We start from the raw sequence: 26,959 nt of genomic DNA on the forward strand, positions 1-26,959 counted from the left end.
CTGTAGTAATGGCTAAGTTGGTTCTAAAGCTGGAAACAGAATCCATATGTAGAGGATACAATAAAAACTGACATCCCATCTAAGTTTAATTCTGCTGGCTACCAAAAAACAAACAGTTTTCAAAAATTGGAAATTAAAACCTAAACCAACTGTTTTAATATACTGAATACTGAGAAGAGAGTTAAAATAACTGCAAGAGGGATCTTTTGGAAAAGGGAAGGAGCAAGTTACATAGAAACAAATGGAGTTTGGGTAAACAAGACATGCATAACAATGTTCAGGAGGAAGAGTGATGTTTAAAGGAAAGCAGGTATTGAGTGATGCTGGACTGAAAGACAGCTGACAAAGAAAAACATTTAGAATGTGTGTAAATGGAAAAAAAAATGTTTTTTTCTTTTCTATTAACGTATCTGCACCCATGTCTTAAGTGATATTTTAGGAAAAGCATTTTAAAAAAATATACTAAAAACACCTTACAATGGTTCACTGCAAGCCTCGTGAGAATGGGGGCCACAGATAGGCATGTCTTCATGGAAATAAGGATTATTTGCCTCAGTGTATCTCACTGAAGTCTGCAGACTGAGAACCTGGACCCAGCAGATTAGGAGTTTGGGGCTTTAAAACAGAAAAAAAACATCCGTAAATAGAATGGCAGTACCACCACTGTATAGTTCAATCCTTGTCTCAGGCTACCAAAAGGGAATGACTGGGTGAAAAAGAGGACTGGGGAGGAATAAATGGTCAACAGTAGATGAAAACACCCCTTTTAAAAAACTCCTTAACCAATGCACGCCGGGCCACAATCATGTTCAATACAAGGTCGTGATGTGTACAGATAAGTCGGATGCGCACAGTGACCCATGGAATAAACTACGACTAAATCATACAGAACTGAAGATGAATCACTGTCACCTGCAAGATAAATGGTCACAATAACACACGGTACCAGTCCTCCCAAACTGACAGCTGTTTTGATTTGCAGCCATAGGCTTTATTACTAGAATCTTCCAAGCAGTCTCACAACTGCCAACATAACCAAGAAACTTGGCAAGACGAGGGATCCACCAAAACCCAGGCCCCGGGGTGGTGCTAGCTGTCATTCCTGCTGCCAGAGATAAGGAAGGATGGATGGTCTTTCACTGAACTACATGATGAGATAAATAAGTGGAGAAAACAACGATACATAAAAGAACCTCACAAACCACTAGGAATTGAAGGCTGCCACCATTTATTTTCCTTTAACTTGCTGAACTGAGCAGAAAAGGGTGAGGACTACATTCTCTTGAGTGAAAAGGTTCATTGTCCAGAGTGCCCAATGTTTAACAGACTCGGACTAAGTATGCAGCCTCTTACTCCACAACTCCAAAAGAGGACTGGAGGAGCAGATCAACCAGTCCACCAACTTAACCACTTCTATGGAGATGTGACCTGTTGAGAAAATGGATGCCCTTGTCTATGGCAAACTGCCACATGAATAACTCCATCCATACATGTTGGGTATGACTGTGCCCCGTTTGCTTACTTAGTTAACATATAAACTGTCCAATAAACAGGAAAAGGGAACACCCAAAAAGTAACTTAATCTCAAGAATAATCAGGACTAGAGAGGCTGCTCTTACAGCCAGAGGGTTATCATACATCCCCCAGTCTCCTGGGGGGGGGGGGGGTCACATTCCCTGCATGATAGGGCAATTCTACATGAATTCCCTACCTTTCAAGTGAAATGCTAGTTATCTATATTGGACAAGGTCACTACAGAAAAGGAACAGCAACCAGACTGGGAGGTAGACTGTCCACCAGTTCAAAGCTTTGTGGCAAGACCCTGACAACAAAAATGTCCATGAGCAATTGGTGGCTGCAGAGAAACCCGTATCACAATGTCCCACTCTAATACTAGCATTTTCAGGTGTGCAAATGGCACCAAGAAGAGGGTAGCAACCAATGAACTGAGACAATATATAAGAATCTAAGCTACACCCTGAACTAGGTCTTCATCCACCTGGTCAAGACGAGGACACTGCACTCTCTCCAAGTGCATGAATGATGGACAATGGAGTATATCAAGCTCCATAACAAAAAAAGTGATCTCCTAAAATAAATGCAAGCACAGCAAAGACATCCTAATATTTATGGCAGCTCCAGGCACTGCAACTGAGGATGCACCCACTACAGGAAAATTTTCATACAGTCCATGGATAGGGCTATTAGGAGCAGTTATAAAATTAAAAGGGACACCACAATCCCTTCCCAGTGAAGCTTAATCCACCACATCCAACAGCAAAATAAAAGATTCCAGGTGCTGAAGAGAGTTCAAATGACAATACCTTGTGCTAGAAATGATGGCCACACACACGGCATCTCCTGCATTGATCCCCAACACACTTGGGATGTCAAAAGGTGTCCACTTTTAGTAATACCACCTTGTCCCCTGTGGAGATAACATGACCCACAGAGAAACTGAAGTCAACATATAAGCTGACAGACGAACTCCAGAACTGGATGAAACCTTCCATCTTCTCCAATTCTATAAATAAGTGAGAGTAATATCCCCAAAATGCCCTGCCAAACAGCTCCTATGGTGAGCATACTGCAAATGAGTTCCAAGAGCTCTATTGATTCTTCTTAATTTCCACCAGTGGAGCTTTTCCTGGGAACAGTCAGCAAGCACAAGAATATGGACAAGGTAATGAAATATACAACCACTTGGTCTTTACGATAGCTCTCCAAGCAATGATACAGACTTGGGTAAGCGCCTCTATATTGATAATCACAACCCATGGCCATGTTTAGAAGACAAAGAGATGCAAAATTTAAAAAGAGAGTCTCATTATGGTCCTCCTCAAAAGAGAGTGTGTCAGCAATTTCCACAGGTCATCAGCAGGTTATCCATGCAGCACTTCACAAAAATGGACAAACAGATCTTACCTTCTGGGCTCTTCCTTAATGGAGAACTTCTACCACATCTTCTGCGGGCATAGAGCTTAAAGAGTGACTGTAGCAACAGTACCTACACAGTCAGTTACAGAGCAAAATGGGACAACTACAGTCACCACAACATATTACTTTAGCCTACACTCCAGAAGGCTCAAGTTTTTCCACATCCTACATAACCAAGTGAGATGGATATTAAGACAGATGAAGAAACACTAAGCCCCAACATGGCAAAGTAGTAAACTCTCTTGCTACACCTAATAAAAACTCTGGACTCATCGTGTGACAAGGAAGTAAACTGTTATGACTTCTGGTATTTGCATTACACCAGACAGACAACACAGTGGTTGGTACTTAACAGCACGACCCAGTCATACAAGTACTTCCCTTCTTGAGGGACAAAAGGAGTAGATTCAGAGGTTCCTCCGGATTGCTCACTAGGCATTCTTACATCTGCATAGTAATAAGGTCAAAGTTTACTCATGCTTGTCAAGAAGCTATAAAAGGCATTTAAAGAGACTGGGGTAGAACAAGAGAGCAAAGGCAGTATAAGCTTCCCCTCATAAGCCTGTCAGCCTTTTCAGTGCTGGCCAAATCATTCAGGAAAACATGGGGGGGAGGGGGGGGTGAAGTCTTAGTGTTGTCACCTCAAAGCAAGAGGTTCTCAGGTTTGATTCTTGGCTGGAGCACCTGTGTGGAGTCTGCATGTCCTCCTCGCGGTCAAGTGAACTTTAAAGACACGTAGGTAGGTGCATGAGTGTGTGTGCACCTTTGAAGGTTGGGCACTGGGCTGGCAACTCTACACTGTAAAAATCCACAGTCAATCAATAGCAGACTGGTGATCCGCTGTGGCGGCCCCTAACCGGGTAAAGCCAAAAGACTTTTAGTCTTAAATATCACCCACAGAGTCCTGAAGAAACACAAAATAGCCTAAATATGTGCAAACCCTGCACTCCCAACCAGAAGGGATAAGGCTCAGATGCTGACAGAAATCACAGCAGCCTAAATATGTAATGCTGCACTCCTCAACCAGCAGAGATATGCTCATGCATTGTACAGAAGAAAATAAGCATGTGACCAGTGCTTGCTGGTGTAAGGGACAAGGAAAATACTTATGCTGGAAAGAGGCCTGTACCAGGTTTGGTGAACACTTGAGACTATACTCCCATCAATTAAAATCTCACCAAATATCTGTAAGCTGTCGAACCCACAAGATAACACTAGAGTAAGAAGACTCAATGTGCTTTCTCTGACCATGACCTGCCAGACCAACTGGACCTGGGCCCAATGCAGGAAGTGAAAACTATTGTTACAGATGCTACAAATCCAAAGCCAGGTGACTCAGGGGGGGTGACATCCCAAAATCAGGCTGGCTGACTTTGGCTCCAGTTACCATGTGGCAGAGCAGTGCAAGAATTCCAGTATGCATCCCCAGGTTGAGAGCCAGATGTGTGCTTACCTTAGTCACAGTCACCCTCTGTGGAGATGAAAGTACAGCTGTGCAATAACTTACCATAACAGTAGATGTCTTACCGATCATTACTGTAATATTCCAGACATACGGATAGTCACCTCTGACATCCAGTTGGGCTACAAAAGCTTTACCTTCTCTAGGCTGCATGTCCGAAGCATGACATGGGCTCATATGCTGTGGGGTACAGACATACAGATGTATTAGCATCAATCCTTAGACCATCTCCAAGCCAGCAGTCTGAAGACTGAGAGAAGAGACTGGTCAGTTAAGGAGTGTAGCTTGAACAGGTAAGAAAAATCCCCCGTTCCCAAACACAGCAGAGGTTAAAGCAAAGGAGAGGAAAATAAAGACTGAAGTGAGAAAGAGAAAAGGGAATAGAGGATGGAACGGAATACTGCAACACGGATCAGTAGGATAGCTACTGTTTGGGTTTAGTGTGCCATGTTCTGACCTAAATCAATGCTGCAGTATTCCCAGCATATGGGTGATTCCCAGAGATGCAGGAAAGAAAGGTGGTTGGCTACAGAAAATTATCCAGCAGCCCAGATAGAACTGACCAAGCAGAGGTTACCCTGGACCTGGAGAAAGCATCGATTTTGCAGTCTTTGGTAAAGGTGTGAACAGAGGACCAAGTGTCCACCTACAAAACAGACCTGGAGTCTAATCCTTTATGAAATGCCCCTGAAGAAGCCATTGCCCTAGTGGACTGTGCTTTATGGTGTAGGAATGAAAGGTCTTACCATAGTGCGTAGCAACAAAGACAGCCTTAGAAATCCAAATTGCAGTAGCTTGCTTGGAGACCGGCTGGCCCAGCTAGGGGCTCATAAATGCTACAAACAGCTAGTCAGTCCTCCTGAAGATTTATTTTTGTCCAGATATTTGGTCTGCCTGTGAATTCTTAGAGAGCGCAATATTCTTTCCCCCCGGTTTTGCAGATGGAGAAAGTGGGGCGAAGAATAGCCTGATTTGAGGGACAACTTGTTCACTACCTTATTCATGAAGGATGGATTAGCCATAGAGTCATCTTGTCCTTGTGAAAAAGAAAAGGGGGGGGGGGGTAGCTAGGAGATCTTGTAACTCAAACTTTCCTAGCATAGGTGATAGCCAAGAGAAGGATGGCTTTCCTAGTACAAAATTTTACAGAAGTAGAAGATGCTGGTTCAAAGGGAGGCAGTATAAGCTGTTCTAGCACAAACCTAAGATCCCAAATGGGAGATGGTGTCTTTGGACGGTTAAGACGCAAGTCTTCCCTGAAGAAAAGCATGATCTCTAATCTAGCCAAATGTGGAGGACTAAGAGGAAGGCATGCATTGATAATGGATAGGTGAGCTTTTACAGAAAAGCAGACCAAACCTGACTGAAGTTTGCCAAGATATTGCAGTACAGCAGAAGCTTGTGATGACAGTGGACAAAAAGCCCTCATTTCTTTCAGACTGATATATTCCTTCAGGAACCCCCCCCCCCCAAATCAATATCTCACCCAAGGCATCTGTTGAAGAGGAGATGGTGGTGTGAATGGCAGTCCTGGGCTGAGGATAACCTGTCCATTCCACCAAAGTATCTCCTTTGAGTCAAGGAAAGTGGGAAATCAAGGTGTCCAAGGGGTGCCAATGCGGTGACCACACAGATTAAGTCCTTAGCTTCTCTTTTGCTGAGCAGTAGGTTGCAGAGCAGAGATTTTGGAAAGAATTGGGCAGACTGAACTTTCTCCTGGGGAAGGAAGACATGCATTTTGTGTCCAGTCTGCAGCCCACAAACATCAGGTCCTGTGTAGGGACCATGTGGGATTTCTTGCAGTTCATCCCCCATCTACTAACAGGTCTGGGTTTTAGTATAAAGTTTACATAATGAAGAAAATTTTCTGGAGAGAGCGCCTGGATCAGTAGGTCATTCAGGAAGGAAGAAATCCGAATTAGAGTGCAACAGAAAGCTACTACTGGAGCTTGACACTTTGCAAGCACACTTAAGATTGTGGAAAGACCAAAAAGCAGAGCAATAAACTGAAAACTAGTAGTCACAAAAAACTTCAGGAATCGCCTGCAAGGATGACAAATAGGTAGGTGTAAGTATGCATCCTTCAGCTCTAGTGACAAAGCCTGGGGGAAGATTAAAGTTAGAACTGTGTGAAGAGTGAGTGCATTTTGAAAGATGGTACCTTCAGTTAAGTGCTCAGGATATTCTAAGATGGGTCTCCACTGCCCTTTTCTTAGGAGATGAAAAATCCTGCAGCAATACCAATTTTCCCCATCAAGTCATTTGGGATATGCTTAATGGAACCCTGACTCAAGAGGTCTTGAACAATGGTGTCCAGAAGGAATATTTGATTTTGAGGAGGCCGTAGCATGCCTTTCAGAGGGCGAATAGTTTCCACAAGACATAGCATAACTGTCCCCAGTAAGGGAAAAGACCCAATTCTCTGTGGCAACAGCTTCCCGCCTGGCCAAGGAGGGCAACAGTCTTTGGGAAAAAAAGGGGGGTAATGGGACTGAGGGCAGATGGAGGGGTGATGCAGAGGTAGTTGCAGGTTTTTTTTGCTTCTGAAGAAAAGCCTCCCCACTGGAGGTTACCTAGGTTTATATTTTTTTTTCAGAGTACCTTTTGCAGAGAGTTTTCCTTGATTTCTGAACTGTCCTAGTATTCCTTCCAATGAAGGGAGGAAGTAAATATAGATGGGTAGTTCCTACTCCCTTCAGTTCCTAGATATCACAGGATCCGTCTGCAGTCTTTCATGTCTTAGTTTGGTGTTTTAGAGTTTTGAACAAGCTGCCACCCAAGGCCCAAACAGTTTTTGTCCAAGGACAAGTCTAAAATTTTGATTTGAAATCCTCATGTACAGGCCGAACGCAAAGCCATGGATATCTGTGAATAACAGATCCAGTAGTAGCTGTCCTAGAAAAAGCATCTACAGCATCGTAACTGCACTTAATGTGCTGTCTCTAGCAATCTGAATGCTTCAACTCTGCTGTAGGAAGGTCTATTATACCTTTGTTTAAGGAATGCAGGACAGAGATCAAATACTCTGTCATTTGGGTCTGGTAATTAACCTTCTTTCCCATCTAACCATAGCCCTACTATCTTTGTCGGTACATAGGGCATTTGCACTGGGTTCTTGCATAAATATTTTAAGCCATCAGGCACCTTTAAAACCGGTCTGATCTCTTAGGAGCTGGTGGTTGAGAATCACACAAGAGGTGGATTGAAAGGCGTCCCAAAAAGCCTCAGACAGGAAGGACTGGAAAAGGGGCAGGGTGCCCATCCCCAAGGTGGTTCAATACCTCTTCTGAACATCAGATCTGTGTGATTACCAAAGTGTTTTGTAACATTCCATACAGTCTCCCCAAAGGGAAGCTTCCTTAAATAGGGGAATCCAGAGAAAGGTTGTCTTCATCAGAATACCTTTGCCCTAAGGAATCCAGCAGAGAGGAACAGTTGAGAGAATAATCAAAAAGTCACAGTTCTGTCCCTCAGAGGAGGAAACTAGGGTAGGCTTGATTATTCACCTGCAGTTGTTGACTCCCAAAGGAAGGAGGTTTCAAAAACATAATAGCTTTGATCAACCCCTGTGAGAAATCTATCCACTTATTTCCATATGCCTATATCTAGTCTTTTCTTTTTAGGTGTGATGTCCGCCTCGATGAGACAGAGGTTCGGAACCCAGTACTTCTATTAGACAGCCTGAGATCTCTTCAACTAAAATGAGGGACGTCATGAGGTCCTTCAGATATAGGAGACATGGTTCCTCAGATGTAATTGTCAGTCTGCAAGGCCTCAGGAAACATATTGGCCTCAGACAGCCTCAGTAGAGGACAACTAAGAAGTAGCACGATATACTCTGGGCTCAGCAAGTACATTAGAGTTGGAAACAGACCGGATCCATTCAAGGGCTCTCTGTTCTTTGGCAGCAGAGGGATGTCCAAGGATACGGAGTCAGCCATCTTGGACTGGATCGAGCATTTAAGGTGTTGAAAGCAGAAAGCCTCGACTAGGATTTTTTGGAATGAATGACTGAGCAAGATTTATGATCATGCTGCGGACCTAGGCAAGAGATGCTTGGTATCCAAGTCCTTGTACAAAATCTGCCTATTATACTCACACTTACCCTCCTAGATAACATTTACAACTTTCAACAAAATATTGCAAGAGAAAAAAAAGGAAGGGTCGAAGCAAGGGTACCAACAATCAAACGCCAAACAGTCTGATAGATGCACAAACTGCTTTCGGTCTGGTGATGAGAGAGTTTGAGGATCCATACTAGTGCGTCCATCTACATGAGGATATAAGCAGAGGTCATGTGGATGTACAACCTAGGGAAGGTAAAGATTTGGTACCCCAGCCAGACGTCAGCAGTGACGACCCATTATGTTAGGAATACTACCAACAGTGATTTCAGTCAGGACATCATAAACCTCATATTCCTAGCAGAGGACAAGTTAGGGCCCACATGGACTGCATGCTAGTTAAAACACAATGTTTTGGAATGCAAGAACCTACAATTTGTGGTTGTCCTCACTCATGTCTGTGGCTGTGTGAAGAATCCACTTGGAGGCCCCATGACAGCACCTTTTTATAGCCACCATCTTTCTGGTTACAAAACATGCCAAAAACTTCTCCCTACAATGCAGCTGAGTGGCATGATTTATCTGCGGTCATTTTTGCCAGGATTATACATTATGCTATTCCAGACAAAGGCACTACCTGTATATGTTTTCGCTCATCTCATGGCCAAACAGACCTGAATGCAGGACCTCACAGGTGAGGGTAAAGACTGAAACATAACTGTGCAAAGTGGAAAAAAATAACTGGCAACCTTGGGGAGGAAATGTGCACTTATCTAGAAAAATACTTCCAACATGAATTAGAATGAGTGCTCAGACATTCCTGAAAATAGGCTCTTCCAAGGTTTTATAACAAATGATGAATGGTGAATATTGTGAATCAAATCAAGGATCCATGATGCAAAGCTTGCATTTTCTATAAAGAAAATTTTAGGATCTCAGACCATTTAAATAGTGGGAAATGTGCAGAACATAGTATCATGAACAGAATAGATGGAGGCCTCCAATCCTCAACTAAATCACAGTTTTCTTTTTTAAATTAAAACAAATCCAAAATGTTATTTTAAATGCCTGTTTAATGGAATGAAATTTGTCTAAAAGACATGACCAAAAGCAGTGGATTCCCCCATGTCCAAAAAGCAAAACGGGTGTACACAAAGGAATACTGAAATGTAAATACTGCTAACCATGGAGTTTCAAACATGAAACATGCATCCTACAATGAACTTTAAACGTTCTTTCATTCTGCATTGAACAAAAAATGCTCACCAGAAGAGACATGCAATTCAGTACAGCACAATACTTTCATGACCTTAAAATTCATGGGGTCAGCAATTGCCCACCCAACACCTGAAATATGCCTAGTCCAATGCCTGCCTAGTCAAGACGTAAATGCGTAGGCAAATAAGAATGACTAGTTTTAGTTTGTCTGACAAACAGGACTCCAGCAACCATAAACAAATCAAAGATGTACCAAGATGAACACAGAGCTTTCAACAGACTGCCTGTAAAGCATTATGCCAGTTTAACAGAATAAAACAAAAACAATCTAAAACTTATTACTTTTTGCTACTCCTGGTCTGCAACAATAAGGAAATATCTACAAAACACTTAAAACAGAAATAACTTTATTTACTTCAAATTTTATAATATACAAATCTTACAAATAAGTGCCAAGTATTTTATATATACTTTAGACAAGTGTGCTAGATCAATCAGCTCTATTCAGCACCCAAAAAATGTTGGGCAAGTTGTAAATTGAAAATGCCACAAAATACACCAACCAGTACAATCTGTTAGCTGTCCCTTAAAATGATTATACCATAGGCAGTGGCTTCTTTAAGTACAATTCTTTTATTCTTCCAGTCAGCACACATTTTAGTTGCTCAACAGTGCAAGGTATATGGTGCAGAACTGTAATACTTATTTCGAAGCATGTAGAAAAGTTCATGTCCATCTTGTATTGTAAGGGTTACAAAGGATTCCACCGAAAAATAATCACTCAGGACCACCACGCTGTGAAAAACAAAGTAAAAAAAAGTGAAAGATGAGAAAAACTGGATGCCACAATCAAAATTTAACAGGTGCTTACCAATCAATATTATTTAATGTTAGTAGTGTACTGTTAAAAGCTCTATGCTGTTTTGATTTGGTCATAATAGGAAGTTAGTCTAATCATTCAAAATACGCCATAAAAATCATAAAATAACTGCAAGCAAGGGCTCAAGTTTTAGTGCAGTATCCCCATAGGAAAAAATCCACCACCACTGCCTCAAAGAATTATATCAAGTAGTCTTTCAGTTTTAAGCTTTAAGATTTGTGCAAACTCTTGGATCTAAAATGTGATCACATTAAAATTATGACTCTATTGTACAGTGCCAAGTATAAATCTGTTCTTCTCAGAGAAGATGAACATTTCTGCCACCAAAGACATGTCCTCCTTGGGTATTTATACAACTGAACTTTACCAAATGTAAAAACCTGTTTTTCTCAGAGCAGAGAGAACTGTCTGCAAAGCCTTCTCACCTTTACATATTTATAGAACTGTGCTGTTTTCTGTCAAAACTAAGATGCACTACTCCAAACCGAACAGTCACACAGCTTAATAGCACAACATTTGAACAGTAAGACCTCCCAAAGCTGTAGTAAATAGCTTGATGGATTACACTGCAACTGCCAAAGAATCAAGAATGGGAGGAGAGTAAAAGTAAATTCCCATCTAGAAGGAAGCAGTCTAGTCAGTACCTGAATAGTGATGGTAGGAAGGCTATAGTGAGGCACACAAGGGTGTCTGCACTTTAAATGGAAAGCAAAGGAGTTGGATGGAAAGTTGAAATCTGAAATTACTAAACAATGTTACAAACCCAGATCTGAAGAAGGACCGTGACAATGTAGGCTAACAAAACTGCATAGCTGAATACAGTCAGTTTGGTGCCCATGAAAGGTCAATAACTTCCAAGATAATGACCTAGAAAGACGGGGCCTGTACAATAGCAAGATGACCTTGGTCAGTGCTCAACACAGCACCAAATACGTAAATACCCAGAAGTGACGGTGGAGGATAGATTCTACTAAAATTACAGCCAACGCCAGACTCCACAAGTGAAAAAAACACATGTAACTGAAGTGCACTCACAGTACCAGTTAATCTATAAAAGGGGCCTTTTTCACTAGATCCCTTTTAGGACTTCAATGATCATAATACACGCAAAACTCTTGCTTCATCCTGCTCCTCACATTATCTGGCTCCATGTCAATCATGAGAATTTTTGGGGATAATGGAGCTTGTCATTATTATTAGCCGGGATGGTCCATCACTTCAGAGCTTGGTAACAGGCTCTGAAGCCACTGGTATCAAGACATCACTGACCACTGAAGCACTATGACCTGGACAGGGGAGCTGTGAAGATGGCAGTCATGAAGCCATAAAGTAGAAAAGCTAAAGGTTCCACTCATGTCTGCAGTCTCACTTAAGATGCTACAACCATGATTTTCTGGACACACAGTTTTGTGGTTCTACCCACCAGCAAACAGCATCCAAATATCACTTTAAAGGAAATTCTATGGTTTGGAACAGACAAGACATGTCCCAGCTGAATGGCATCCCTCCTGGGCTTAAAATTTAAATGAAGGCTGCTACCAGAAAATCTTTAGCGGAGGTCTATCCAATGCAAATTAAATCAGATACACAGTCACAAGCTTTCATCCTTCTCCAAGATGGATCTCATAGCTAGTACATATCTGGAGAACTGGCTTTACCCATGCAGTTCTGAAGGAAAGGCAGGATTGCCATGACATCTCCTAATGAAGCCCCCTAGGACACAAAGTTGGTATCTCCTGGCAACAACACTGCCGAAAACTTGACTGCACTACTTATACACTATAAAGCTGGATTATTTCAGGATGATTCAGTGTGAATCATCCACAATGTCAACACCACAAAGCTGATGCTGCAAACCCAGTTACAGCACTGATGCAATCCAAGTAAGAGCAGACTACATGGAAGTTAAACGAGGAACCAGTTTTAAAGGGGACATTAGGCAGATTCCATGACCCAAGTATCAAGGAGCTCTGCCAGCTTCTTCACAGGATGATGCATACAGGAAAAAAGGAAATGTGAAACAGGTAATGGCCCCTAGAGAATAAAAATGAGGGAAACGTGAAACCAGTAATGGCCCCTAGAGAATAAAAATGAGGGAAACGTGAAACCGGTAATGGCCCCTAGAGAATAAGAATGAGGGAAACGTGAAACCGGTAATGGCCCCTAGAGAATAAGAATGAGGGAAACGTGAAACCGGTAATGGCCCCTAGAGAATAAGAATGAGGGAAACGTGAAACCGGTAATGGCCCCTAGAGAATAAGAATGAGGAAAACACTTTTCCACCTGGTACAAGGTAAAACCTGGTACAAGGTCCTGAACGTACCAGGTAAAACCTGGTACAAGGTCCTGAACGCTTTACAAAGTGGCAAAGAAGATAGAGTGTGGTATCGGACCTATGCTGGACCAGAGATCATGCTGGAATCTGCCTTGGATACATGTAGGAATTTGCTTTGCTGAATCACTTAGGGATTTGTTGGAAAAAAGTTACTTTCTTAGCAGGATGCTTTAAGGCCACAAAATGGCATCCTTTAAGTAAATTACCAATAACCCAAAGTTCATCCCCTTTCCAACTTGCATATTAATTTAGCTTCTTCTTTTAAGAGGGCAGAGGTCCACAGAGGTCTTCATGAGGCTGAGAGTTGCTTCTAATGACAGCAGTCTTGGAGGGTGGGGGTGTATGGTTATCCTTGTAGGACTCTAAAGCTGGAATCTTGGTGACATCAGAAATCACCCTCCCTGAAAGGCTGAGGAAGGAGGAGACACTCCCTTGCTACTAGCTCTCAAAAGCAAATGGCTCATGGTCACTTTGCTATATGGGAAAGGTATATGCCACAACGGTGCCAAAGCTTGATATTTTTGTGTAGCACTCAGTGGTCTCTTCACACCAGTACTCTCCTACACTTGCGAGGTCACCTCCCACATAACATATCCCAGGGAAATGGAGATCTACCAGGCATAGGAACCACAAATTCACAGATGCCTGGCAAAGAGCATAGTTCAGACCATACCGGTCAACTGTACCAAATTCCTTGGTAAATACCAGTTTTGAGGGGAAAATATTGGGGTGCCACAAATTCCCAAGTGGCCCACTTAATTTCCCGGGGTTTTTTTGAAATGTTTTTGGATGGTTCCTGACATTACGTGCAGGGCATGCACGATTATGTCTGAATGAGGCAGACAGCCTGTCAGAACTCTGCTGCAGAGCCAATGTCATTACTAAATCACCGGTCTTATTCAGGCAGGGCGCACAGCACTTTGCTCTTTCTTCTCCCAGCTCCTCCAGGTAAGACAAGAGACTGCTGCTGCTGTTTACTGGATTATTTTCTCACTGCACTTAGAAACAGTCTTTTATATATGTATAAAAAACTGCACTGATTTTCTTACGTATACATGTGTTGATTTCTTATATGTACAAGAGAAAGTGGAGTCTGGAAGTGTAGTTTACTGGGTTCTATTGTGTGGGTGTACTGGGCTTGAGACCGCAAGGGCCCCAGTGTGCATGTGTGTATAATATATTATAAATAAAATGCCCCAGTTAGGTAAAACTGGTAGTTGGGGTTACTCAGACTCAAACCCTGTACCTTGGGTACAAATAGCAAAACCCTAAATTCTCTACCCATACTACCACTCATGGATTCAAGTTGCTTCTGAACTGTCCAAAGTTACATAGAATGTTTGGCTTTGGTCTGTTCCTCTTAAAATTTGTGGTTTTCTGGCAAATCAGTGAGAATTGAATTCACTAAATAAGGAAATGCATGATAACACAAAACATTTTATTCTAGCAGCTTTCTAAGATTATACAAGCAATGTTTAAAATGTGTCCCTGGTTTGGGGCCTTTGCCCCCCCCCCCCCAAATAAATGTTTTCCAGCTTTCTTGTGCTGCATAGTTCTTCAGAGGGAGAGAAGTTTAGTGCTGCTTATGCCAAGTCTGTTTGTGTTGTTAGTAGCACAACAGGTAGAATACTTGCTTTTGATGCAGAAGGCTGTGGGGGTTCTACTCCCACAGTACATGGATGGAATGCTGATACTGTACTGTGTTATACTTTTAAAGGGGATGAATGCTGCAGTCCTGAGACTGTCCTCTTTGGCAGAGATACCTAGTAACTATGATCCTATCAGTTTGCCATCCATTCCCTACTGCAATAGTACTTGCCTGTTATGTTAAAAAAATTATAAGCTATTTATTCAAGGGAAACAAGCATTTTATTTGTAGATGAAACAATGAAATATAAAGTTGTTTCTGAGCAGCAACCTCTTCATTAGTTACAGATCTCTTTAATGTGTAATTATTTAGATGAACTTTGCATTTTCTTTGAATGAGGGTTTCAAAGCTGTTTCAATGAATGCGAGTTTCAAGGGCAGAGAAGTTTTAATGCAAAGTCTGTTTTCATTGCGAGACCGTACTGCTTTGTTTAGCAGAGGTTTATTAGTGTTTGTGCGATAAAATGCAAAACAGTTTTAAATGAAATCCAAATAATCACTGTAGAAGTACAGTGTTTACACTGGAATGGCTGCAAGGGGAGGGCTGTGTATGGGGGCCCCATTCAACCATGATTTTTGCGAGGGGTGAGGAGGTGGTGGCAAGCTCAGACAGCCCTGGGTGGCACAAACTCTAGCTATGCCACTGATTAGTAGGCCATGGAGAATAACTTTTGGAGGTCCTAGCAAACTAAAATACTCTTGCTAAGATGTACCACAAAACCCACATATTGCAAGTCACCAAAAACAAAATCTTAAGGTTCATCATCATCTCCCTTCCCAGTAAACATCATTGCTACTCATAAAAAAAAAAAAAAAAAAGAAGAAGGTTACCATTTACTACAGGATCTGGGGGCCATATTCTGGTGGTCTGTTCTTCAGTTTGCGTTTGAAAGCTGGTATCCCACAATTCCACTGAAATGGGTGGGGTTACATAATTATGTATGCATAGTTTAACAGCATACAGATTTGTGCCCATTTTTCATGGACCTTTGTCCAAATTGTTTTGATGTTTTCGGGTTGAGAGATATGGTTCATACCCAACAGGGTAATGGAAGTTGGCTCCTCACACCAAAGTCAAACCAAGGAACTCCCTGCTGTGCAACTCAAAGGTCACGCACTAGGCTGAATGGCATAAGGCCCCAGATATTTGTGCTTAGAAGGGGTGGAGGCAACATCCCATGAGGGATTATGGGTCTTGGCTTATTACTTGGCAATAGCCAACACACAGATTTCATTATTTAAAGCAATGAACATGGAAAAATTTTCCAGGACCCAAGTAAAGTTCAGAAAAGCAAAACACAATTAAAAAAAGAACTGAATGATTTTATCTGGGAAGGGAAAGACTGCAAGGGCCAAGTGGGATAAGATGATTCTACCAATAGATCAAGGTGGACTAGGATTACCTAATTTGAGGGGGTATTTCAGACCTACAGAGTCAGGGCTCTTGAACATAGCACAAGCAGAGGACTACAATTCAAAGAGTAAAGGAATGATGCTGACACAGGGAGGAAGCTCAAGAAATAAGGAGAGGTTGGCATTTTGGATGCAGACTCTTAAGGTGAGCAACCAAAATCATACAATGTATTACATTCATAAAATAGCAGGGAGTATTCTAAAAACCAAACCAGCATGAGAATGGAGAGGAGAGTTTCTGATTAAGTTCAATGTGGCTCTGAATGAAAGCACTTAAACTTTGATTTTTGTATTAAATCTGTTTTGAGTCTACCTGTGCAGTATTTATTTGTGGTCAGGGATATAGGTAATAGGCAAGAGGGGGCTGGAATTTATTGGAGAAAACTGGCAAAGTAACCAATGTACTGGGAGCAAATAAGGGAAAGGTAATATAATGGGAAGAGGTCAAGAATTTTGTTTGGATTGCAGGTTAGAGATTGCCTCCCCCTTCAAGGATTGGTATCGGAGTATAGGTAAAGAGAAAGAAATAGGGGGCTCCTAAATGAAAGACTAGCACTGGTAGAGGTTTTAATAGAATCTAGAACAGAAGGAAGCTGCCATTAAAAAAAAGGAATAATTAGTAATGCATATAAAATATTGCATGATAATTATAATCAGAGCAGCTTAGAAAGTATTGGGAAGAGACTGGATAAGCAATTCACAAAGAGACAATGGGGGGGGATATATGTACATCTCCCAAATTCCAACAGAGTCTAGAAGATTTACCAACTTTGCTTGGACTTTGCCTGAAATGTTTACATAGGTATTTTTATACCCCAATTAGACTCCAAAGAATTTTTCCTCAGGTGGATTGCAAATGTTGGAGATGTGACAGACAAGAAAGAGATAGCTGGGAACATTTTTGGGAGTGTAATGAGCTGACAGACTTGGGATTGTAGGCTGCTCTGTTGGAGATGCTAGGTGAGCAGATTGGACTGACCAAGGAGAATATCTGAGTTATGCTGCAGAATCAGAATTGCCTAGACATAGTAAAGCCTTGCAGAGTCCAACTATGATGGCTGCCATAAAAGCAATTACTAGAAAATGGAAATCAAAGTCTAGATCAACTTTACTAGAAGTAGTGAATTTCTGAAGAGGGAAGGAGCAAACTACATAGGAAAAAATGGGAATTGTGGGAACAACATTTAAGAGGCAGGATTTTATTGAGCCATATAATGCTCAACTAATGACTGGATGCTTAAGTAAGTGATGTATAATGTTTACAACTACTGTTTCAATGATGTCTATGATGTAAACTGTTTGCAACTAAAGTGATACATTTATATAAATGAAAAACAGATTATTAAATTTACACACATGACAAAGGCAAAGATGTTTGTGGAAAAAAGTAAAACAAGTGGCTAATTGTGCTCTCCTATTGTAGTCAATGATGCCAACACACTCAAAGTGCCAAAGTCTGAAAGAAAAAATTCCAAATTGGAAAGGGAAAGAAGAAAGTCCCATTGATAAACCAAGGAAAGCTCCCAGTCATCTTCTCCCATGGTTTTACCTTTGCTTTCAGCTTTAAAGCTTTCTGGAAACATGACAAGGCCATCCAGTAGCAAAAAAATCAGGAATGTCAAAGTTATTAGCAAAGCATAATTCTTGAGTTCATCTAAACGCTAAAGGCGTTTTCAGATCATGAATCTGAAAATTAAATACAAAGTTGAACACACAAAAAGACATGTTTAAGTTCATAGGTTGGTACTAGGCTATCAGCCCTAGGGCCTATACAAGCCTAGCCATAACAATTCCCTGGCCATTTCTTCCCACACTATTTACTTCTCTGGTCCAGTCTAGCAGGGCGACTGAATTTCCTTTCTCCCATCCAATCGTCAAGGTTCCTTTTGAAGAGGGCCAAAGAGGCACTCTGCTTGACATGTATGGGCAATCTATTCCAGAGTCTGGGGAGTCTCTGGGTCAGGAACCTATCCCTCCAGCATGTTTTGTTTATTGTGACAAGGTTTAGATCCCTGGAGCGTGTGGCTCTGAGGGACTGGGATTTCTTTACGTGTAGCATGTCCCAACAGCTCTGGGTTTGACATGGCCTTGTATGTTGAGCAGAAATCACCTCTCAGTATACGATATGCGACGGAGTATAGCTGGAGTTTAAGGCGGTCAGCGTAGGGCATCTGCTTTAGGCCTGCGATTCTTTTACGGAGGTATTTCTGCGGCCTTTCCAGTTGTTGCAGACGTCTTGAGTGGTGCATACCAAATGGGGCGTTGTATTCTATAATAGGTCTAATGAGGGATGAGTACAGTGGGACAATGACCCTTTTTTCTGATGAAAAGCCCTTCGTGATTAAGTGTGCCACACAGAAGGATTTCCCGACTGTTGTGGCGATGTGGTTATCGAAGGTGAGACTACTGTCCACCTGTGTCCCCAAGTCTCTTATCACACTTTCGGTGTTTAGTGTACTGCCACCTATATGGTAATTCAGGGGTACATGTTTTTTCCCCAAAGGGGATAACCATACAATTCTTGGCATTGAGCTTGAGCCCATGGCTCTGGCACCAAGCGTCTGTTGCTGTAAGGCCCTTTTGTAGAGTATCCACATCATTTGGGGATTCAATAATGGCTCCCACTTTGCAGTCATCTGCAAACTTTGTTCGCCAGTCTCTTATTGTTGGCTTGTACTTCAGAGAAGTAGATGCCAAACAACAGCGGTGCCAGGACTGAACCCAGAGGTACTCCACTTGTCTGGAGCTTGATTTGGAGTCTGCGACTTTTACAGTGTGGGTTCTATCAGTACGCCAGTTAGCAACCCATTGGGTGACGTAGGGATTAATGCCCACCTTAGTAAGTTTATCTAGGATTCCAGAGTGGGGGATGGTGTCAAAGGCCTTGGCAAGGTCTAGATAGGCTGTGTGGACCACCTTACCCTTGTCCATGGCTCTGGAGACTAAGTCGATCAGGTTCAGGAGACGAGATTGGCCCTTCACGAACCCAAACTGGGTGGGGTCCAGTATTTGAAGGTTGCCAATATCTTTGTTTACAAGTTCCATGACAATACGCTCCATGGCCTTGCAGATGAGGCTAGTCAGACTGAAGGGATGGTAGTTTCTGGGATCCAAGGTGGATCCCCCCTTGTGGAGTGGGATAACTGTAGCTCTGCTCCACTCAATGGGCACGAAACTTGAGTGAGGCTATGACTAAACTTGACACTTAGGTGAGGTGCCAGTTCATATTGTAGTTCATGTAGTACACAGCCCGGGATGTCATCTGGTCCCATGGATGCTGCATTCTTATCTTTGGAGAGTGCGTTTTTACCTGTGTGGCCGTTACCAGAATTTGGCAATCTTCCGCTATTGAGATGGGGGTGAAGTTGGCACTGAATCGATCTGCCAGGATATTGGCAATATCCTTGGGATCAGTATATTTAATGCCATTCTGTTTTAGCTCAGAGCAGACATGTGCATTGCCATTTAGATTCTTGACATAGCTGTAGAATGCCTTGTGGTTGTCTTTGGAATCTTTGGCAATTTTATTTTCGTAACTAGCTTTAGAGGATTTTATGAGGGATCTCAGTTTCTTACTGAGGCTGGTAAGGGAGTTTTTTTGCATCCTGGGATTCTCCTCTTTTCTGCAACAGTTTCTTCCTTCTGTTGTATAGTTTGTTTATGGCAGGGGACCACCAGATTGGCTTCCTTTTTTAGAGGAGAGCATCTTGGTTCTATTTGGGATGGCACGATTCATGCATGACTGGATGTGCTCGTACAGTGCCTTAGTGTAGGATTCAGCAGTTGAACTTTCAGTTCCCATCTGCATGGGTGTCATGAAATTTGTCACTTCTGACTTGAGTAGCATGAAGTTTGCTTTGGAGAAGTTTTTTTTATGGAGGTTTCCTTACTGGAGGGGGTGGTGGTGGTGGGATGTGGATGTTAAGGGATTAGCTTATGGTCAGACCTGACTAACGAATGGGTGACCATAGGTGTGGAGCACCGATTTCCCATGTTGGTAATGACCAGGTCTAGGATATTGGAGCCCCTGGTGGGACTATAGATTAGTTGATCCAGGGTGTTGGAATTTATGAATTCCAAGTTCCGTTGGGCAAAGGTGTTGGTACAGGAGTAGGTTTTCCAGTTAATGGCAGGGTAGTTAAAATCACCCAGTATTAGAGTGTTTGGTTCTATCTTAATATTTTCCAGTATGTTTAGAGAAAGGTGTAGTGAGAATCTTGGGGTATGGTGGGGGATCTGTAGCAAGCTGCAATTTGGATTGCAGTCTTACCTAGTGTTATAGTTGCACCTGGAGAATTTCAGACGCATGGTGTTGGGCAACTAGCCTGGTGGTGTGAATATTGACACTCCACCTTTAGCGTTTCGGTCCTGGTTTGGTGGCCGAAAAGTGTGGTAAGAGTTGTAGCCTGATATTACAGGGGTGCTCTCTGGAGCCTTGAACCAGGTCTCAGTTACTGCCCAGATATCCATGTTCTCCATTTTTAGGAGTGCCTTGAGAGTGTGCATTTTGAGGTTTAAACTTCTAGCATTCAGTAGCATTACCTTCAGATTTTACATGCTTGTACCCGTTACGGTGGTGGTTTTGTTCTTTGAACTTTGCCTAAAAAAGGCACTATAGGGGTGGCAAGAGCCTTCGCCAGTAACCCGAATCCCAGGGGCGACAAATGCAGACCATCTCTGTCAAAGCATCGTGGTCTGTCGATCATGTCATCCCAGGCAGACAGATACTGGATCCCCTTTGAATGACACCAGAAGCTTAGCCAATTGTTGAAGTCAATCATTTTGTCCTTCTACTGTGGTATCATTCTGGGCGAAGGCAGGATGCTACTCAGGGCTAGGGTCATACCTGCCTGGGCCACATGATCAGAGAGCTCTTCCATGTCTCTTTTCATGTAGTCCAGGGAGGTACGTCTCAAGTCATTCACTCCAACATGGACAATGACAGTCATATTTTTACTTGTTGTGGAGTGACCCGAGTGCATGCATTATGTGGCGGATCCTGGCACCCAACAGGCAGCTGACTAATTTTCTCCTTGTTCAACCTGGTGAGTGGGACATCAGTGTGCCAGACTATAGTCTCACCTATGACTAAAGTGTTCGGTACATTGTCTTGCCTTAGGGGCTGTTGCTGGGTGGCACACTGGTGTTGTGAAATATGTGACACTCAAGCTGAAACGCAAACACCAATCACAACCAAAGGTCCTTGTTGCTTGGGCAGGTTACAGTTAAGGACCTCTGCATATGTGGATTTAGTGTTGCTATATGTGGGTGTTGGTGGTGTGGGTTTAGAAGGGCTAGGTGTTTCTTGAGGTGTAGTGTGGGTGTTAACCTTCTCCTCTTGACTGTCTAGCACAATCTTGGGTGGAGAGAGCTTTGCTTCCATTTTGGCTATGTAAGTGCATCTCTCACAGGTTGTAGTGTTGAGTGGTAGAAGAGGGTTTGTCTGTGTACATGAGGCAATTGCTGCATTGCCCAGTATGCACAGATTCACCAGGTGGACAGGAGAAATCACCGGAAACTGATCCTTGGACATGCCTGGTTTGGTGCTTTTTTTTTTTTTTTTGTAAAATACAGGAGCTGTTTTTCCCTTACCTTAGCATGGTACTTTGCAATTATAGGCTGTTTAGTGCCTACTATTAATTTCTCCTTATTAACAAGGAGAGTTGAGTGCTTGTATCAGTTTAAGGTTTGTATCAGTTTAAGGCTTCCTAGTGCTTTCCAGCGAGCAAGTGCTAGTCACAAGGATGCTTAAAGGTAAGATGAAAAAAAATGCACAAGGCAGTGTGCACTAGAGAAGTTAGACGTGAAAGTAGGTAACTTAAGTTTTACCCGTTTTAAAAAGTTAAGGTTTAATGGAGAGTTACTATTTTTAAAACAGCAAGATGGATTGAAAGGGGTGGTCACTTTTGCATTCTGGTACTATGGAATACAGTAGGATGGCCAATAAATTTAAATAGCTGAAGGGGAGGGATTTCAAAAATGATGATTTTGTAATTACTCACACAAGCCACTGAAAGTAGAAGAAATGAGATATATGGCCAGATTAACATAAGAGGCAGGCAACTAGAAAGACAGTGGTATTTAACAAGACGACTATAACTGGGTGGGAGGGCGGGAAAAAATTTCAAATTTCTGCCCGACTCAGAAGAGATAGAGCTGTGGTCTCTTTTGAAGTTTTAATATGTTGTTAAAGCAGAATGCAAGTAAAACATAAACACAAGATAAAGAAACAAACCACAGTATTCAAAATATAAAAAGGCAATAAAGTAATACAAAATACAAAAAATAAAAGTAAACTAACCTTTCCTTCACAGCAAAGTGCAGCAGAGTCTGACGAGCCTTACTGGTGCTCATCCAGCTGGAAGCATGCACCCTCCCCATTTGCAGTTCAATTGCATGTACCATCTGCAACGTCTTGCTCTAAAATTAGCATAAAGACAGTAAATGCAGCACTTCAACCGTCTCAGTGAGTCTAGGAATTCCGGCCTCAATGGAAACAGGAGAGGTCTTCAGTTATGTCAATCTGGTAACCAAAAGCTCCAATGACCAAACTGGCATGATGTGCCCACCTTTTTACAAAACATGCCCAATTCTGTTTATCATTAGGCAAGTCGTTAAGAGTTTTCTCTGAACCTTTTTATAAGCTACGAAACCTTCAAGATCAGGTGCTGGATTCTTACAAAGTTGTGTAAATTGTCTGTGTACTCCATAAAATAGGTCTGGTTTCTTTAAGCTAATGAGAATCCGGCTCCATTAATAGGTTGGTGTAAAGGGCTAGGAATTGAAGGATGAAAGGCAATTTGGAAAACCGTTTATGTACATCTGTTATAAAAACAGTTCCCCATAGGACTTCTTGGGGAAGAGGAACTCTCATGGACCACTTTATTCAAGTCAGTCCAAAAATTATTACCATGGGGATAGCCAATGTCCAAGGACTCTCATCCCCACAGTCAGTGTCAAAGCCTACAGGAGAATAATATTAAGCCAAAGCCTCATCTTCAAGAGGATTTTTCCTCTACCTTTTTGGCAGAAATGACAGACTTGGAAAATTTTAAGGACGACTGAATACACTAATGCAACAGCCTAAACACACACACTTGAGTAAACTGCCACAGAAACAAAGTTCTTGAGTAATATTAGTTATCCAGCAGACTTGCTCAATCTTCAAAATTCCCACCATTTGGCACCTGCTCCAAATGCATCACAGCTTAGTTAAAGGTCTCTCACACAGAAATTCGGTACCCATCTGTCCCTGCTTTTACCTGAATTGCACCCTCCTAGAATATAAACGAGCCTCCAGAGTTGAGCTAACTATAAAACTATAATTCATCTAAGTTCCACCCTCGAAGCCTACTGACTGATGTCCAGGAGAAATATTTCCTTCCGCAACCTGAGAACTACCAGCATCAGGTAACACTTCTGCTACCATAAACACGGCTAAGTAGATGACCATTTCAATGTCTTCCCTCCCAGAGTCTCCAGATAAGGCAGTGAAAATAGTAGGCAAAAGAAAAGGCAGGCTTTACCTGATGGCATGGTGTAAACATGTCTACACTATCACACACTAAGGTTGAATCCCACTGAGATCAAGTGACTTGTTTTCTTGGCAGTATCTATCCAGTAAGGTACCTGAAAACTCACATCAGTTTATTTTACACTTTTCTGGACTGAGGCTCTTTATGTTTGTTTTTTTTCTCCCCTTAACACTTCTCAATGGGTATTTGTTTAATTTTTTTTTTAAGTTTTGTTTGAAGGTGAAAAGGGAATAAAAGCTATTTTTTTGTCCTCCAAAAATACAAACTCTTACCAAAAGACATCTATACTTTCACTTTCTCCCACAAAAAACACCCAAGCTAAAAGTTCTCAGAAGAAATCAAGTGTCTGCAATAGCAATTACAGATACTTTCGTAGGATGCCACAATAAGAAAGTATGTTAAAAACAAAAATGTGCGAAAATCAAACAGCAAATGCAAAATAAATGCTGTACGTCATAGCAAAGACTGATAGATCTGCCAAAATTAGAGCAACTGTTGACAGTAAAAACATGCAGTACACATTCATGATATATGGCACAAGTTTGTAGGCACATAACACTAGCAAGTCTGCACAAGAGGATTAGGCAAGGGGCAGACAGCTCTCTTTTCAATTTCCCCATTCATATTATGAATTTTTGAATGGTACAATGGTGCACTAGTGACAAGTGTTGCTTCACTTCGGTTCCTGGCCAGATTTGCATGAGTCTCAGTCCTTCCTTAGTGCCCATGGGTTTCCATCAGATTCTCTACTTTCTTCTCGCATCCCAAAGACATGCTATACACGAAACGGTAATCCTTCACACACTTGACACATGCCTGCAGGTAGTTTTGAAGTATGTGTGCACTGCGTGCATATTGAAATATAGTTACATAAAGTGGGTTATCAGAGAACTAATGAACGAATTATGAATTTTTGCAGTATGATCTCTACAGCCAACACCCAGCATTTTATTTGTACTGAAAACTTGGGAAATTAAACTGTAAACGGAAAAAATAAATAAATAAAATGCTCTGCCATAAAAAAGTAAGGAAACAAAAACTGAAGACATCACCTGTATATATTCCATTTCATCCTTTTCCATTGGTTTCCTTCGGTATTTAGGAGGTAGTTTCTTTACCAACTCAACACTGTCGGCTACACCCAGTGTTCTACTGCTGGGGACATTTTGTAAAGGTGGTGGTCTCAGTTCTTCTACCACTGCTGTAGGCTTCTGTGAGATGCGTGTGGCAGCAGGAGTCTGCTGCTGTACTAACCTCAGATTGTCCTGTACTGAGATAAACAAAAAAAAATTGTAAGATGCCTTCCATAAAGAGACCTTGGAGGGAGATTTGCATTTACATCTACTAATTAGGAACTGCCAAGTGCATTTTTTTACAACCCATAGCTATTATCAGACACGTTCTGCTCTCTCCAACACTGGTTTTATTCCCACCAAACTTTTGTACAAGGAAAGGCTTTTCTCATGAGGAAAAATATTCAATAAGGAAGTTTCTGCAGACCTTACTTCAGTACAAGGTCTAATATATATATTCAGTACAAATGCCCAAAGCACTGGCACATTTACAGGAACGCAAATAAGCAAAGCACAGGTACATTTAGGGGAAGAATTGCTTAGAGATGCATATGAAACAAATTATCCACACGTGGCAAACAAAGTTAGTAATGCCTCCCAAATCACAGGAAGCAGAGCACCATACACCATGATAAAAGTATAAAGGCTGCAATGCAATAAAATTTTGCAACTTCAAATGGTTTCAACTGTTTCAGTGTCAGCCAGAGGAAAATACAGTAATTCAGATTAGAATTTCCTGGTAAAGATCCAACAGTGATTGTCCAAGTACAATAACCTACTGCTGTAGAACAAACAGACCCTTATAAAAAGGGTGACAGAACCCAAAACAGTAAGAATTAAACTTGGGAAGACAAATGATAGCAGAAGAAATATATTAGCCCCAAAGCACCCACAATGTGCCCAGAACTGACTCCTCTTGCAATTCATATGAAGTTACAACGATGACTCATCTAAACAGGACTGCAGATTATGGGACGCATTGTTCCTACTACTACTACTGGAACTGTCTGGGTATCCCTCTTCCACATCATCCTTATTTCTGCCTGCAAATCCTAGTATTTTATGACTTTCTGTTCTTTCCCTTGCTGTGCAACTCCACCTGAACTTTCATACTGGTTTCCTACTGAAGGCTCCAAATGATCTTCAATATGGCAACCTGGTGGTCTTCTGCCATAAACAAACTCTACAACAGAAGAAAGAAACTGTTGCAAAAGAGATCCAACTAATACTGCCAACATCCTGAGAGGGGAGTAAAGTTAGCACTGAACCTAACTTTACCCCCCCACTTTACCCCCTCTCACCCAGTGCTAACTTTATCCCCCCGCTCACCCCCTAAAGGGCGCATCTTTATACTGGAAGAATGCAAAGTTCCTGTAATCACGGCTGCACACGTAAAAACTTCACTCTCCAAAAGCAAAGAACACAGCATCCATGGGACCTGACAACATCCCAGGCTGCCTTCTACATGAACGACAAAATGAACTGGCACCCCACCTAAGTACCATGTTCAATCATAGCCTTACCTCAAGCTTTGTGCCCATTGAATGGTGCACCTCGACAGTTATCCCACTCCACAAAGGGGGGGGCCAAAACAGACCCTGGGAACTACCGCCCATTAGCCAGACGAGCCTCGTCTGCAAGGCCATGGAACAAATAATCATGGAACTCAAAACAAGGACACTGGAGATCTCCAAACTCTGGACCCCACACAGTTTGTGTTTGCAAAAGGCAGATCATGTCTCCTAAACCTGATAGACTTCTTTGAAGTAGTCACTAAAGCCATAGATGAGGGTAAGGTGGTTCACACAGCCTATCTAGAGCTTGCCAAGGCGTTGGACACCACCCCCCACTCTGGAATTATAGATAAACTCACTAAACTAGGTATAAATCCCTATGTAACAAGATGGGTTGCCAACTGGCTTACTGACCGAACCCACACCGTGAAAGTAGCAGACTCCAAATCAGACTTCAGACAAGTGGAGTACCACAGGGTTCGGTCCTGGGTCCTCTCCCGTTTGGTATCTACTTCTCTGAAGTACAGGCTAACACAGAAGGTCTTTGGCTAACTAAATTCGCAGATGACTGCAAACTAGGTGCAATAATTGAAACTCCCAACGATGTGGACATCCTACAAAAGGGCCTCACTGAGACAGATGCCTGGTGTCAAAGACATGGTCTCAAGCTCAATGCCAAAAAGTGCATTGTCATCCCCTTTGGTAAAAACTCTGTATCCATGAACTACCACATAGGCGGTAGTCTAACACCGAAAATGTGATGAGACCTTGGGACACAGGTGGACAGTAGTCTCTCCTTCGATAATCACATCACCACATCGGTCAGGAAATCCTATGTGGCACACCTCATCACAAAAGGTTTCTCATCCAGAAAAAAAAAA

At 42.1% G+C, this 26,959-nt stretch overlaps 1 protein-coding gene and 1 long non-coding RNA gene across 2 annotated transcripts in view; both read right to left on the reverse strand.

Moving 5' to 3' along the window:
- Positions 1-10,071: 10,071 nt before the first annotated feature.
- Positions 10,072-26,959, reverse strand: part of MRPS36 (mitochondrial ribosomal protein S36) — a 94,057-nt gene continuing 77,169 nt past the window's right edge. Inside the window, exons 3-4 of the mRNA XM_044075460.1 lie at positions 24,544-24,761; positions 10,072-10,476 (exon numbers count right to left, since the gene is read on the reverse strand). Of these exons, the coding sequence (XP_043931395.1) occupies positions 10,459-10,476; positions 24,544-24,761 (236 nt within the window). The 3' untranslated portion in view covers positions 10,072-10,458. The remainder of the gene's footprint in view (positions 10,477-24,543; positions 24,762-26,959) is intronic.
- Positions 12,177-12,950, reverse strand: LOC122805368. Its single transcript, XR_006365360.1, has 2 exons — positions 12,895-12,950; positions 12,177-12,861 (listed from the first exon to the last, which is right to left on the reverse strand). It is a non-coding gene; the product is annotated as an uncharacterized LOC122805368 (long non-coding RNA).

Source organism: Protopterus annectens, chromosome 6.part1 (genome assembly GCF_019279795.1).
Source record: "Protopterus annectens isolate FY-2018-M chromosome 6.part1, PAN1.0, whole genome shotgun sequence".
NCBI lineage: Eukaryota > Metazoa > Chordata > Ceratodontiformes > Protopteridae > Protopterus > Protopterus annectens.